The 16,796-nt window shown below is 38.2% G+C and overlaps 1 protein-coding gene across 1 annotated transcript in view; it reads left to right on the plus strand.

Moving 5' to 3' along the window:
• The window catches only part of DOK6 (docking protein 6), a 225,538-nt gene that overhangs the window by 139,511 nt on the left and 69,231 nt on the right, over positions 1–16,796 (plus strand). The window contains exon 5 of the mRNA XM_006090767.3: positions 682–871. Coding sequence (XP_006090829.1) covers positions 682–871 — 190 coding nt within the window. The remainder of the gene's footprint in view (positions 1–681; positions 872–16,796) is intronic.

The raw sequence follows: 16,796 nt of genomic DNA on the forward strand, positions 1-16,796 counted from the left end.
CTGGAGATTAGAGGCTGCAGAATTTTGTGGTAGCCTTTAGGATGCACAAAAAGTTATAAAACTAGATTTGGAATTATTGCCTAATAATCAGATTTTCAAGTATAAAATATCCAGGAATGAAAACAGTTGTGTATTTTTATTTTTGCATACCAAAAACCACATTATGAAGTCCTGCAGAAGGCAGTAATGAATACCTGCAATTATCATGGGCTGAAAATGACAGTGAATACAATGTGTTTTGACAGTCAGTCTGAGTGTGCATTGAGTACTTCATGCCACAAAGGTAAAAATGAGTACATTTTTGCTTCAATTAAATAAGACACTCCTCTCAGGAATTGTATGATATCCACTTAAAGTGTATGAAGAAGCAGACAGGAAGCACCAATTGGGCTGAAATCCACTTAGCTTTTTACCCTCATTTCTCCACCATACAATTTAACCATTTAATCCCCACCATAGAGAATGCATGCAACAAAAGTTGTAGGATGAGTGAGTTAATTAATGATTAAGAATACTTGAAGTCCTTTTTTCATGCACCATATGGAAGAAAGTAGTGTTTTGTAGTGTGTATGGATGTCCCCCAGGGACACGAGACCACTTTCTGAGGGCTGTAGGCAGGTAGACAATCAATCCAGTGCAGCTACAGTCATGCCCTCTTCTCCATTCTTTGTTTCTTTGCAGAGCGGTTCAATGTGTATCTGATGCCTACACCAAATCTGGATATTTACGGCGAATGCACAATGCAGATCACTCATGAGAATATCTATCTCTGGGATATCCACAATGCCAAGGTCAAACTGGTGATGTGGCCTCTCAGTTCCTTGAGGAGATACGGGCGGGACTCCACGTGGTTCACCTTTGAGTCAGGAAGGTAAGCTCTAAGGACAACAAGCAAGCATAGGAGGTGACAGGTAAACTCCTGAAGGAAAGGTGGAATCTAACAGTGCCCAGACTGACCACTGTTTTTATAAAGGTTAGAATTCACCAAACACATAATTTCTCCAGATTCTTGTTTATAATAGAATAAAATTGTGTTAATTTTATGGTCAGGTTAATTACCCTACTCAAAATTATTTCAGTCTCTTAGGTTGGCATCAAACTAGTTGCATAATCCTATCTAATAATAGACAAACATGGTAATTAACCGTACCTCCGACACTCTTCCCATTGGCTAATCTGGGCGATATGCAAATTAACTGCCAACCAAGATGGTGGCCGGCAGCCAGGCAGCTGAAGCGAACAGGAGGCTTGCTTGCTCCAGTGATGGAGGAAGCCAAGGTTCCCTACCTGCCACCGCCCAGCTCTGAGCTGCACTCTAAGAAACTATGTTGCAATTATAGAAGCTAAACAATCCCCAGAAACCTGCTTTCAGCCAGCCGGGCCTCAGAGCTGGAGTTGCAACAGTGTTTCAATTATAGAAGCTAAACAAAGCCCAGATACCTGCTTTCAGCAGCCGAGGTCTCAGAGCTGGAGCCGAGCCTCAGAGCTAAAGCTGGCTCTCAGCTCCAGTGACAGCCATAGAAGGTAAATAAATCCCAGAATTAAAAAAAAAAAAAGGAAAAAAGGAGAGGTTGGGAGCTTCAGTCACCCGCCAGCCTGAAAACGGCTCTCAGCCCCTCACCCAGACTGACCAGGCACCCCAATGGGGACCCCCACCCTGAAGGGGGTGTGACCAGCTGCAAACAGCCATCATCCCCTCATCCAGGCTGGCCAGGCACCCAAGCGGGACCCCCACCCTGATCTGGGACACCCTTCAGGGAAAACCAGACAGCCCCCACCCGTGCACCAGGCCTCTATCCTATATAGTAAAAGGATAATATGCAAACTGACCCTAACAGCAGAAGGACTGGGAATGACTGGTCACTATGACACACACTGACCACCAGGGGGCAGACGCTCAATGCAGGAGCTGCCCTCTGGTGGTCAGGGCGCTCTCACATGGGAGGAGCTCTGCTCAGCCACAAGCCAGGCTGACGGCTGCCAGTACAGCGGTGGTAGTGGGAGCCTCTCCTGCCTCCTCAGCAGTGCTAAGGATGTCCGACTGCAGTTTAGGTCTGCTCCCCGATGGCAAGTGGACATCCCCCGAGGGCTGCCGGGCTGCCAGAGGGATGTCTGATTGCCATCTTAGGCCCAATCGCCTGGGGAGCCGGCCTAAGCCAGCAGGTGGTCACCCCTGAGGGGTCCCAGACTGCGAGGGGGGACAGGCCAAGCTGAGGGACCTCCTACCCCCGAGTGCACAAATTTTTGTGACTGGACACATGTTGTCAAATCCATAATTTATGGAATGGATAACTCAGATTTTAAACTTAGTATATCAAGGCATATAGTTGGAATCCATAAATGTCAGAAGTGAATGCTTATTTCCCAATCATTTATCCACAGACAAGATTTAGACATGAGTTTCAACCAACTAAATCAATGTGTTTATGCTATGACCCCTTTGTGATATTGTTATCATGCATCTAAGACAAGATCTAGGTTTTAGACTGTATCTGAGAGAAGTTTAATGTACCAGACCTCACCCTGGAGATACGGTTCATCACATTCTGAAAATGAATTTATGGTATTATAAGGTAATTACAGTGAAGTTTTGTTGCACTTGATATAGCAATTTTAATTACATAAGTTCCTTCTTATAAAACTGTTAAGTACTTATTCAAGGTCAGATTCTACTAATATCCATCTAGGGTAGGCCAGATGTCTTTTAAATTTTTCAAGGGGAAAAAAACTGAGCAGAAGTAATTTTAAGAGTCTGGAGCCCTTTTGCACCTTTTGCACGAAGGTATTATTAAAGTCGGGAGCACATTGATTTCTTGAAAAGCCTCCAATCTTGTGTTTACTTAGCAGCTGTGAGTTCACTCAACTGTCTGCCTAGATACTGGCAGTGTAACCATAATCACATTCTAGATACTTATTAGGAGATAAATATCCTCATAAAAAATGAATATTTTTTCTACATGTACACTATTTTTTTTTAAATCATATAGTTATGAAAAAGGGATTACAGGTTAGAGATTGACATAAAATTTATGATACATTTTTTTGCTGGCCTCAAAAGTTAGTGGATGTACATACAAAAAGAGATTGGTTTATTTTTCATCATTTAGAAATGTACCTCCAGGGTACCCTTGCCTGCATCTTTCTCCTGGGTACTCCTATTTTCCTATTTTTATGTAGAGCAATTGAAATATTTTGTCTGTTTCCTCATTTCAGTAGGTGTCTCAGGATTTTAAAAAACAAGTAGTTATTTTTGCTTTTATAGTGGTTACCCCGCATCAGATACACAAGAACTCTATAATTTACCATGCTTAAGTCTTTGGAATGAATTTATATTCCAATATTATTATCTGTGGAGAAGTCAAACTTCTTTACCCATAAAATAGTAAGGGAAAAAATCTAAAGGAATCTCAACAAAAAAACTACTAGAATTTAGAAGTGAATTTAGCAAGGTTTCAGCATATAATATCAATATATAAAAATCAATTTTATTGTATATGTAATCTATGTATAATTGGAAGGGAAATGTTTGAAAATACCTCTTATAATGTCATCAAGATATGAAATATACATATAGGTTGATTTAACAAAATATGTGATAGAGCAGTACATTGAAAACTAAAATATGACTGAGAGAAACTAAAGAATACAAAAATAATGGAGATGTGTACCTCATTCATTAATTCAAAGACTCTATATTAAGATGAAAATCCCCTCTAAATCAATTTATAGACAATATAATCACAATGAAAATTTTAATTGACTTTTCTGAAGTAAATGACAAGTTGTTTAAAATGTATATAAAATTGCAAAAGACCTAGAATAGCTAAAACAATCTGGAAAAGAACATATCTGATGGATTTCCACTACCTATTTTAAGACTTGCTCGAAAGCTAAAATAATCCAGACAGTGTGGTAATGACATGAGGGTACACCCAACAATCAATGGAAAAGAATGAAGAGTTCAAAAATAGACACCTGCATATATAGCCTTTTATTTTTCAACAATATGCTGAGAATATTCAATGTGGAAAAGAAACAATGGTGCTAGAATGACTGGATACCCACAAGGTAGAAAAATAAACTGTAGGTCCTATCTCATTGCTAGGTACTAAATTATGTCTGCCCCTAAAATTCATACATTGACACTCTCACCTCCAATATGATGGTATTTGGTGATGGAGCTCTTGGAAAATAATTCAATAAATGATGGGATTAATGCCCTTATAAGAAGAGACACCAGAAAGCTTGCTTTCTTTTTCTCCTGACACATGAGGACACAGGGAAAGGTGGTCATCTACCAGCCAAGAAGAGAGTCCACACCAGAAACCAGCTAACCTGGCACCTTGAACTTGGACTTCTAGTCTCCCGAACTATAAGAAAATAAAGTTCTGTTCTTTAAGTCATCTTGTGTATGGTATTTTGTTATGGCAACTAAAGCTGACTAATATATTTCGCCATACCTCCAAAAAAATAACTCTAAATGGATACAGACCTAAATATACAAACTAAAATTATAAAACTTATGGAAGAAAACAAAGAAAAATATTTGTAACATTGAAATAAGCAATACTTTCTTAAGTGCTACCTATACCAAAAGCACAATCTGTAGAAAACCATATTGATAAGTTGGGCTTTATCAAAATGAACAACTTCTGCTCTTCAAAAGACATCCTAAAGAAAATGCCAAGGCAAGCATAAACAGGGAGAACATCACAAACATTTATCTGACAAAGAACTAATATTCATAATCCAAAAGAAGAAGACAATTTAATAATAAAATAAGTTTAAAAAGTGGGCTGTTTACAAAACAAGATTACTGATAGACAGTACGCCTAAGAAAAGATGCTTATCATCATTAGTCACAAGGAAATATAGATCAAAACCACAAAGAGACACCAGTACGGCCTCTCACCTTCAAAACAACAACAACAAAAACAACTGAAGATGTCAAATAGAAATGGGACAACCCTGACCCTTTCTCATCCCTGATGTGAATGGAAAATGGAACACCATTTCAACTAATAGTTTGATTTTTTCTTATGTGTACTATGTGACAGAGCAATTTTACTGCTAAATATTTACCTACCAACCACCCCAAAAATACATAAATACTTATACCTGTGGGTCAAAGCAGCTTTGCTCATAACAGTCAGAAACTGGAAACAATCCAAATGGCTATCAGTGTGTGAGGAGACAGATTAATATATAGTTATGCAACAGAATACTACCTATAAATTACACACAAAATGGGTGCATCTCAGACACTTTATTCTAAGCAATATGTATGATTCCATTTGCAGAAAATTACATAACAGCAAAACTAACTTCTAGGGACAGCAAGCAAATCAGTGGTTGCCTACTTTTGGGGGTTGGAAGAGAATGCACTGCAAAGGGACGCGTGTGAAATTTGGGGGTGATGGAAAATGCCATGTATCCTGACATGGAAAACATGGAACTGTTTACTAAATACTGGTATTATTATGTGCAAATCATACTCCAATGTTTTGAAAGTAAACTCTGGGGAACAAAACTAAGAGAGGTTTTACTCTTATGATATATTTGTTTACACTGTCTGTATGGTTGGCAATAACAATTTGTTATTTTTATAATAAAACACTTCCTCTGGGGGAGGGAGAGCCATGAGCATTCTGTGGATAGATGGTCTTAAAGCTATGGGATACAACCAGGCCTTTATCTCCAGGTCAGAAATCTGGTTCCATAACCTGGGCAGGTTTCAAACTTTAAAATTTTTCTTTGTAAATCTCTTTTTTTGTTAGGATTGAGATGTTTTTAATACCTTATTATTGTCTGATTAAAAACTTAAGCTTTTGAGAGAGAAATTATAAAGAAAAGCTTAAAATTATCATTTCTCCATCTCAAGATAACTACTTTTAGTATGTTGGTGTACCCTTTCCAATACATTTTAAAATCAATGTAAATAAAGATATACTATAATTTCACTTAATATTACATTGAAAAGTAATCTCTGAGCCCTTTAAAATCAAGTCTCTAAAGCTGTATGGTATCTGAACATACTGACATTAAGGTGTTTCCAGAATTAATTATCATAGATAAAGCCACACTGACCATCTGTAAAGATGTACAAATCTCTGATTATTTTCTTAGCCGAGCCTTTTTAATGAAGAATCACTGGGTAAAAGGAAGTGAACATTTTCAAGGTTCTTCACAATATAGCAAATTGCTTTCAAGGAAACTGATGTCAATTCATACGCCCCCTACTGGTGCAAAGACAGTGCTCTTCTTGACCCCGTAGCCCCAAGTATTAGAATGTTGATTTAAGATATTTCTGTTTTGATAGAGGAATTTGGCATTGTGTTATTTTTTATTCTTGTTTGTTTCTCTTTATGATGAGAGGCGTGTCCTTGTGTGTATTGTTCACCTGTATTTTTTTCCATCACTGAATTTTGGGTGTTCTTTTCCCATTAGTAATTGGGATATTGACCAATTTTGTGCATCTATTTTATAAATTCCAGACTATCTCACTCTGGTTAAAGGGAGCCAAGAGCAGAAGGGTTTGTCCATGCTTGATTTATAGAAGCAAAGCTCTTTGCACAGGTATATGATTTGGTAGCAATTTTTAGCCATTTATTCATATGTACTGCATGCCCTAGGACAGTGATGGCGAACCTATGACACGGGTGTCGGAGGTGACACGCAAACTCATTTTTTTTGGTTGATTTTTCTTTGTTAAATGGCATTTAAATATATAAAATAAATATCAAAAATATAAGTCTTTGTTTTACTATGGTTGCAAATATAAAAAAATTTCTATATGTGACACGGCACCAGAGTTAAGTTAGGGTTTTTCAAAATGCTGACATGCCGAGCTCAAAAGGTTCGCCATCACTGTCCTAGGAAGTAAAAAAAAAATTGGATATATCAAAATACATTTTTTCTGTAATTCCAAAAGAGTAATGCTAAGACAAAGTCTTTTAGGACCTTCGTATCTTTTTTTTTTCCTGTGTCTAATTTGGTAAATCTCTTGCTACTATAATACTGGGACTAATTTTTTCCCCTAGGATAAAACATTAATTAAATGACTTAGGAAACTGTTCTTATCAAGAAACGGAGACTCTGATCTTAATTTTTGCTCCATTAACTTTAACGTTCAATACATTTTTATTGAACCCACACATACTTTAGTGTATATTGCTTTTCATTAATTGGTCTCTAGGGATCCCAATGACAGTTTGGCCTTCTTTTTAGGTTTTTTTATTCTCCTTCAGAAAGTTTCTAAACTTTAGTAATAGTCATTAAATCAAGGAAGGATTGCCAAAATCAAAGAGATAAAAATCAATGGAGAAAGATGTGAAGGTCTGGTTTGATTTCCTCCTTGGAGTGGTGGCAGGTTGCCACCTACACCAATGAGACAGCTCACAGGAGGCTACTCTTATATGGCTTTATTAGAACAGTTGAACCATTCATTTATTAACTGTTGATTCATTCAAATGATACACATATTTTCACATTTCTGAAGACCTTCTCCTGAACAGCATCGTTCACTGGTTGCTGCCAGGAGGTGATAGCGATTAGTCATCATTGCCTGCGTGCACCCGGCCTTGGTCATAGATGCTCGTGTTTTTCTCACTTCCATTGATGTTAGTGGAATGTTTGTGCTTCCCTTCTTGAGTTTAATTATATTTCAGTTTGATTATAACTCTTCAATGTCTTGGTCAAGGAATCTTTTAGAACCATTTGAAAAAGGAATGTGAATCCTAGGTGCTGTCTAAAACCTCACTATAAACACCTTCTGATAGATAAAGTGTGCGCCAACCAGCATAGAACTTAGAGAAGATATGTCAGTGCTTTAGAAGAAAATCTGAAAGTCGAAATCAGTGTGCTCTTTAATGAAGAAATCTGTAGCACTAATTCTCCCAGTGGCAAGTGAAATGATTTTTTGTGGAAAAAGGGAAACAAAGGGCATTGATAACTCTAGGTTGATTCACAAGAGTTGGACTCTGTAAGTGTGAAAGCTTTAGCCATTCCTTCCATAACTTATTTTATTTATATTTTTCTGCATGATTAAGAGTAATGTACTATCATCCATGAAAAGTGAGCCTGAGTCTTTCAACACATACAAAAATTATAAGTGATAAAAAAAAGTTGTATGATAATTTAATTGGCACATTTTTCCTATAGTGATATATAAAATGAAGATGGGTCTTACAATCTTTGGTGCTTTATATTTGACAGAATATGACAGTTATGGAGTTTATAATATATGCCAGGCATGTGCAGGGTGGTTGGGATAACTTCATGATGCTTATAAGCTATTTAGGCAGGAAAGTAATAAGATAAACAAATTAGTATAAATATGTATAATATGTTACATGTTGATGAGTATTATGGAAGAAGAGGCATATTAAAGGAATGGTTGTGCTATGGGAGGGTGCTATTTGATAAGGTGGTCAAAGAAGCCTCTTATCTATGGAATATTCCTATAGACACCTAAAGGAATTGAGGAAGAAGGTCTGTAGGCATGTACTTGAGAAATAACTTTATTGGCCAAGAGAGTGTCAGGTCTAAAAGCTTAACCAGGAACAGTGTAGCACTTGCATATTTAAGGAACAGACAATGTGGCCAGAGCAGAATGAGTGAGGGAGTTTTAGGAGATGACATCTGACAAGGGCTATGGGCCAGGCTAAGTAGCATCTGTTGGGTCAGCTGAAGGATTTGGGATTTCACTTTCAATGGGATGGGAAGCCAATGGGGCACATAGTCAAGCTGATGCAATCTCACCTGTGTTATAGAAGAGTTTACTCTGGGTGTTGTATGGAAACCAGACTGTAGGAGGTAAGAATGAAAGCAAGAACAGTTAGAATCCTATAACAATAATCTAGGCAAGAGATGTTAGACCAAAGGTGTAGCAGGGAAGAAGAGGGGAAGGTGCCAGGTTTAAAGTTCGAGTCTGAATAGATGTGGAAAGTGAGAAAACTATATTAATCATATATGACTTCAAGTATTAGTCCAAGCAACCAGAAAAACATAGTTTCCATTTACTGTAACATAGAAGACTGAAGGGATGAAAGATTAGGTTGAAAATCAGGAGTAGTCATTCACATATTTTTAATACAGTCTATTGTTCTAATTGTTCTATTTCATTCTTAGTTATTGCTGTTACTCTCTAACTGTGTGTGAATCCTTTACATAGGAATATGTGTATGGGAAAAAAATATTTGTAGGATTCAGTACTATCTGTGGTTTTAGGCATCCACTGGGGATCTTGGAACATATCCTCCATAGATAAGGGGGGACTACTCTTTACTTTGGTATTTGTCTTTAAGATAGAGGGCATAATATGTACTTTTGTGTTATTGTGAAAGCTCCAGACATAGGATAATGTGTTTAGTAAATAGTAGCCCTTAGTAGTCCTGGCTGAGTAGCTCAGTTGGAGTGTCATCCCATACATCAAAAGTTTTGGGTTCAATTCCCTGTCAGGGCTCATACTTAGGTTGCAGGTTACAAACCCAGTCAGGGCACATACAGGAGGCAACCGATTACTGTTCCTCTTTCACCTTGATGTTTCTCTCTCTCTCTCTCTCTCTCTCTCTCTCTCTCTCTCTCTCTCTCCCCACCCCTCTCTCTCAAATCAATAAAACAAATCCTCAGGTGAGGATTCAAAAAGAAATAGTAGCCACAGTAGACCCTGTGAAAGTGTTTTAGCTTTATTCTCTACATTTTTTGTATATTTTTATTTCTGTTTTTCCTCTACCTCAATACCTTTTAAGGCACAATCATTTCGTCTACTTATTTTATGTGTTTTCCAGAGCTCCAGAGCTATTGGATGCAATTATTTTGGGACAAGTATCATATTCACCTACAGATTTACTGAGATGCTAATGAGCTACAGCTTCAGGACCCCTCTCTAATAAAAGGGGCCCTTACAATCTCAATATTGAACATGTGTGATCAATATTTTTGTCATTGTGCACAAGTGAAATATTTTCTACTCTTCTTATTAAAGTGAAAGCCTCCAAAACTGTATAAACTTTGGGCCCTTCAAAAACCTGGATCTGTTCCTGCTCACTCTTGTATCTGTTAAAGTATTTTCCCAATGTGGGTCCTGGATTTGTATAAGCATATCTACCTATTCCTCACCCTTTCTTTTCCAAATGGAATTTTAAAAAAAACTCACTCCCAATATGGTGGCCTGCACTGGAGTCATGGTACCTCACCATGAAACATTGATGCCTGGATCACATGGAAATTAAACTGCTGATCATGGCCCTAAACTTAATCAGTGCTCTGAGCAAAGTGATAAAAACTAGTTAGAAACTCAACAGTGCACCCCACTGTGGAGAAGGGAGTTCACACACCTGGTCTGTGATCCACCTCTCCCCCGAGCAACACTAAAGGGACCTCCAGGGCTACAGAAAGAAAGTAAGGGGTGCCATCTCATCTTGTACAGATGTTGGTGACCTCCTGGAACGTTTTCTAATGATATTGCTGGAAGGGGATTCCGCATCCATGGATACGCTTAGCAGGATGCTCCTTGCTTGGGATTCCTGTGGGGAACAGACTGCAACTGTGGATTTATGAGACGGAGCTCCCTAGAGAGTGCCACTTAAGCTAAATATTTGGGAAATAAAATAAAGGCATTTCCTAATTCAGAACTCTGCTGGGTGTCCCAGCCATGTTCTTGACAAAGCGACCTCATGCATCTGTGGAGATAGTGAATATCCAGTGCCAGGAGCTGGTGGCCCACACCTCTTCCTGCCTTGTTGTACCTTTTGATTGTGGTAAAATGTAATACTTGTAAAATCTCTTGACAAACTGACCCTTTGGCCTGATTCACCCCCAATATGCTCAAAAATGATTTCCAGAGAATCAGTAAAATTCAGAACAGAAAATATGATCCATTAATATTCCTTATAAATGAGTAATCCTTTAACATAAGTTTTTTAGCAATATATCTGGGTCTGATGAAAAAATAATAAATAAAATAGATGTTTCAATTAGCTTTTATTAACACCAATATACCACCTAGTTGGAACAAAGAGCTGAGGAGATTTTGCAAGGAAATTCATCTCAATCATTGAATATTTAGCAATATTTTTAAATATTTTTTCAGAGAGGAAGGGAGAGGGAGAGAGAGAGAGAAACATCAATGATCAGAGAAAATCAGCTGCCTCCTGCACAACCCACACTTGGGATCAAGTCCGCAACCTGGGCATGTGCCCTGATCAGGAATTGAAACGTGACCTCCTGATTCATAGGTTGGCACTCAACCACTGAGCCATGCCGACTGGCTTAGCAATATTTTTATATGATAAATATGTATACAATGACATTCTCCCAAATGTGATTAGTGCATTGTCAAAACATAAAGAACTTAGGCATATTGAATTACGCTTTCATTGGCTCACAGAATGACTCCAAGAGTACATGAATCAAGAAGGATTTCATAAATCTAACTATGCCACAGGAACTCATTTTGTATATTTACTTTTATTTGCTATTTTGGTTGTAATCAATATAATTTAGAAAGCCCATTCCTTAGGGAAAAGTACTAGAATGAAAAAATCTTTATAGCTGACCACATTTGGCATTATGACATTGTATATTTCTCACATTAACATTTCTCACATTAAGGTAATGCAACGAGGTGGTTTTAAACTAAAATATGAAATCGCAGACAATGCGCTCCTTGTGGGAGATACTTAACTCCTGTGATCATCAATTTCCTCATCTGAAAACTGGAGATTAATTTTTCCTAGTGCATGGGGTTGTTTTAGAATTAAATGAGATGATACGCGCATAAGGAAATGATCACAGTGCCTGGCATGCGGCAAGCGCGCAGCAAGTGGGAGCCACAGCTACTATGAATTAGACCCATTGTTGTCTTTTGTTTTAATTTGAGGCAGCATCTGAGTTTAGAGGATACCTGAGTTTTCTATTTTAAAAGAGAAACTACAAATCAGGTCACACGTGATAATAAACAAGGTAGCATATGCTGACAGCTTTTCAAGCTGAAGGCCTCCGTGCCCCTAGCTCTCACGCCCTGTTCTGTGTGGCAGAATGTCAATCAAGTGCTTAGTTAACCACAGGCCTGAGGAATGAGAAGCACAACTTTTGACATTTGGCTTTGCAGATGCAATGAATTCTTCCAACCTTTCAGTCTTTGAAATAAAGGATTCTCCCTGGAGTTCCATTTGAAAGACTCACGCTCCATTGCTCTGTAAAAGGATTGTATTTGAAACAAGTCAAATCAGGGTCATGCAGGCATAGAACGTGCCCCCACTGACTTTCTATTTGCTTTCCTATTACCACTTTGAACCCACTCTGCTAGTGTCTGGGATTTCTGAGGCTACTATGTTTGCATTCGTTGTATTACTATTAAGGCAATTGGCAGGAACTGGATCATTCAGCAGTGAGCTGGACAGCCAACCCGTTAGTAATTGTGCTGGAATTAACTAATTTATTTGCAATATAAAGTCTAATCAAAAGAAAAAGGAATGCTTTAGCAATATCATTTCAGCAGCCAAATCCCAGCTCTATTCAAATGGATTCATTTGTATTTCCTCCAACCTTGCTTAGCAGGCTCAAAACTAATTCCTCTCTCCTGGGGAGATCAGAGTGCATCATGGACCCTCCCCCAGAGGAAATCTGTGCCTCCTTGAGGAAGGATTCTTTCCTCCCTTCCGCATTACTGGGGAATTGGTTGTGCAAAGCCCACTTAGTCCTTATTATTCTGTAAATCTCCACCTTAAGGAGTAAATTGGAAAACTTTAGCTGAGAATGGCACCCTATAATGAGTACTGTGGGCAATTTTTTTTTAATATATTTTATTGATTTCAGAGAGGAAGGGAGAGGGAGCGAGAGACAGAAACATCAATGATGAGAGAGAATTATTGATCAGCTGCCTCCTGAACGCCCCCCACTGGGGACTGAGCCCAAAACCTAGTGTGCCCTTGACCAGGATCGAACCCGGGACCCTTCAGTCCTCAGGCCGACACTCTATCCACTGAGCCAAACTGGCCAGGGCGTGTGGGCAATTTAGTACACAGCTACCTTCAATTATAAGTGACAAACTATAAATGTATCACATGAGGTTCTAATATGGTGTTTCTGTTTTCACCATGGAAATGGTGAAAACCATAACCCAAAATAGCTAGGGTTATATTTTGTTTTGTGTCGTTATGCAGGTTCCACTGATTCTCTACTCTAGCCACACATTTTTTTCCTATACTAATCTACCTTAGAATGCCCCTGTGTTGTTTCATTTAAAGAAGATCCTCAGATTATGCCTTCAGTTACTCAAAGTTGCTTTAGATAAGACTCTCTGCAACATTGACAAAAATGTCTTCCTCTGGTTACTTAGGGCTTGTCCTAGAATGGTGTCTTAAATTCTGGGGCTTTTGCTAAGAATAACTTGTGAATTCTTTCTAATTTCCAAATGGATACCAAGTGAGCAAAACTCTTGGGGAACATTGATCTGATTTTCTATCCCTATGGTTTTGTTTTTTTTCCAGAATGTTATTTAAATGCATGTCTGGCTACTTTCAATTAGCATAATGCCTTTTAGATTTTTCCATAGTGTCTCATACAGAAGAGTTCATTTCTTTTTATTGTGCTATGAATGTACTACAAATTCTTTACCCACTCACCAGTTAAGAATTTTAAACATATTTTAGTTTCTTGCTTTACATAAACTCTTGAGTTCTGGTTTTAAGGAAAATTCTATTTCACTTTTTTAAAAATATATCTTATTGATTTTTTACAGAGAGGAAGGGAGAGGGATAGAGAGTTAGAAGCATCGATGAGAGAGAAACATCGATCAGCTGCCTCCTGCACACCCCCCACTGGGGACGTGCCCGCAACGAAGGTACATGCCCTTGACCGGAATCGAACCTGGGACCCTTCAGTCTGCAGGCTGACGCTCTATCCACTGAGCCAAACCAGTTAGGGCAATTTCACTTTTTTTTGTACCCCAGATAAATTGACTCAATTTAGCCCATAAATTTCTGCATCGAATGTAGATTTATTTCTGAATATTAATCGCTATACAATGTAATATTTCATTACAAAAAGCTTTTATAATCCAAATATTAATATGTAAAAGTATTCATTGCCTCATTTTAAGATATATTTCTCTGTGAGTAAAACATAAACTTCAAGAAATAAATATTTTATGAAAGCAATAGAAAATATGGGTAATATATTTCATGTTGCACCTAATAAGTATTTATAAACAAAAAAAGTTAGAATCCATCGGTAATTGTTTTAATAAGTCTTATCATTATTTAAGTTTGATGAGGTCAGCAGATTAGATTTTTGCCATTGAAAAGACAGTTTGTTACTTACAGTTCCCAAGAGAAGGGAGACATGCAATGGCTTGGGGGAGGGGAGTAAGTGGAGCACGTGGGGAAGCACCAGGGTTGGTCAGTGGGAGACAAGGGCCTTTATTGTGGAACTGATGAGGCAGGGTAAGCAGGTTTAGGATTGGCTGGTTTGAATAATTTCAGCTGGCATAGGGGCAGCTTTGTCCCCAGTTGTTGGTTACCTGGCCCCAGAGTGATTAGGGCAGGTGGATAGTGACCCCGAGTGGGAGGGCCTAGTGAAGTAGGTAGCTAGAGATTGGGGCTCTGCACTTGAAAAGCATGCTTGCAGGTGAGTTATTTATAGCCTCTAAAAATTGTTTGGGGTAGGGGGAGGGGGGAGGAGCAGCCCCTCTTGAGCCAGCAAGGTCCTCGATGTCAAAGATCAGAATTCAGAAAAGAAAAGACATAGTACAGTAATGTATTTTCTAAGTATAAATTCTTCTAAAAAATGTAACTCTTTCAATGCTCTTTAAAATCAGTCAGAAGTTGCTACAGCTGATGGGAACAAGAGCAGAGGGATCTGTGGTGTCAGTCAGTCCTGGAGACAATGAGGAGTAGATTTGCCTCTTCCTGCTTTTGAAGTGATTGGGCGGAGGAAAGAAACAGTGGAGTGAAGCACACAACAGCTGACTGAAAGCTGAGGGAAACAGGCAATTCCCACACAGCAAGAAGGGTTGAGTTGCTTAATTCTCTAAGCAGAAAGCAGAAACTCTTAGGTGAGTTTGAAGTAACAATAGAGCACATTTCGTCATGAAAGGAACTATGAGGCAGAGTTTGGAAATAACAAGGTGATAAGATTGTTAGAGAAAATGTTTCTCTACTATCATGATGAAGCCCCTATTTAGTTTTTTTAAAAGGAAGCCTATTTTGTGCCACACTCATCAAAGAGTGATCACTTTCTATTGTGCCAATAACTTTACCTCATAAATGAAAGGGAATGTGCCTGGTATTTTCATATGAATCATGAATTCTCCCCTTCAGATAAGCCTGGTAACATACACTATGAACACTCCATCTGCTGGTTCTCTATTTGCCTCTCCCTGTAATGTGACCAAAGATAGCATTGACCTGGGTGCGTCACTGGCAGTGAGAGTGAGGATGACCATTGGTATGAATATACTAGACTCTACAACAAGGAAAACTGCAGTCAGCTCAGAATCTAAACAGCTAAGACATCGAGAATACAAAATAATGGTTTAGTATGTGCTGGACCTTAATTACTATATAATCCTAGGAGAGGGAAGATGTCATTAAATTGTTGAAAGCAAAAGGTGATCGACACCTCCAGACCTCGGCCCCATGTGGTGGACCAGTAGTTTGCATTAGCATCAGTTCTCACCAACGGAACATGCTTTAAAGATTAAGCATGGAACAATGATTAAGGAAGCACAGACTTGCATTGATGTGTTTATGTATTTTTTATAACCTGATTTACATTATTAAGCATAATAATAGCTACTGGCTTCCCATGCTGTTATAGTGTATAATTATACTTGTGAATCTCTCTCTCTCTCTCTCTCTCTCTCTCTATATATATATATATATATATATATATATATATATATATATATACACATACATACATACATATATTTGTATATATGTATATATATATATACACATATACATATGTATATAAATGTATGTATAAAATATAAATATTTGTTGTTGCATGCTATTGAGTTAGCTTTGACTCCTGGCCACCCTACAAATGAGTGATGTCCCCAATGGCCTGTCCTCAGCAGCTCTGATCAGCTCCTGTAGACAGATACCTGTGGCTTCCTTTATGGAGTCAATCCATCTCATATTTGGTCTTCCTCTTTTTTTACTACTTTTGATTTTTTCTAGCATTGTTATCTCTTCCAAAAAAATCCCGTCTTCTCATGATGTGTCCAAAGTAAGACAGCTTCAGTTTTGTCATTTTTGCTTCCAGTGATGTTTCAGGCTTAATTTTCTCCAGGACCCTCATGTTCATCCTTCTAGCAATCCAGAGTATCCATAGAGCTTCCCTCCAACTCCGTATTCCAAGTGAATTGATTTTTTGTTTTACTATCAGACTTCTTCACTGTCTGACTTTAGTATCCAAGCATAGCAATAGGAGACCGATGATCTTAACCTTAATCTTTAATGACACATCCTTGCTCTTTGTGATCTTTCATATTTAATTCTTTGTTTTTCCCCACCCACACCTTTTGCAGATAACTCCTTCCATGATCTACCCAGTCTTGTGGCCCAGCCCTCCCCAACACTCTTCTTATGAATCATACCACCTCTATCACGGCACTTATTTTCTTAGATTATTTTTATAGTTTCTTATTTCATTGTTGCCACCCTACTGATGAAGCCCTGGAATGCTGCTACTATTGTTTATTGCTCTCTGTATCTCAGTGTATGGACATATAAGTTAATTCTAGAATTAATGGATTTTCAAAGTTCTATGATATTTTAATTACA

Source organism: Myotis lucifugus, unplaced genomic scaffold (genome assembly GCF_000147115.1).
Source record: "Myotis lucifugus unplaced genomic scaffold, Myoluc2.0 scaffold_82, whole genome shotgun sequence".
Classification (NCBI taxonomy): domain Eukaryota; kingdom Metazoa; phylum Chordata; class Mammalia; order Chiroptera; family Vespertilionidae; genus Myotis; species Myotis lucifugus.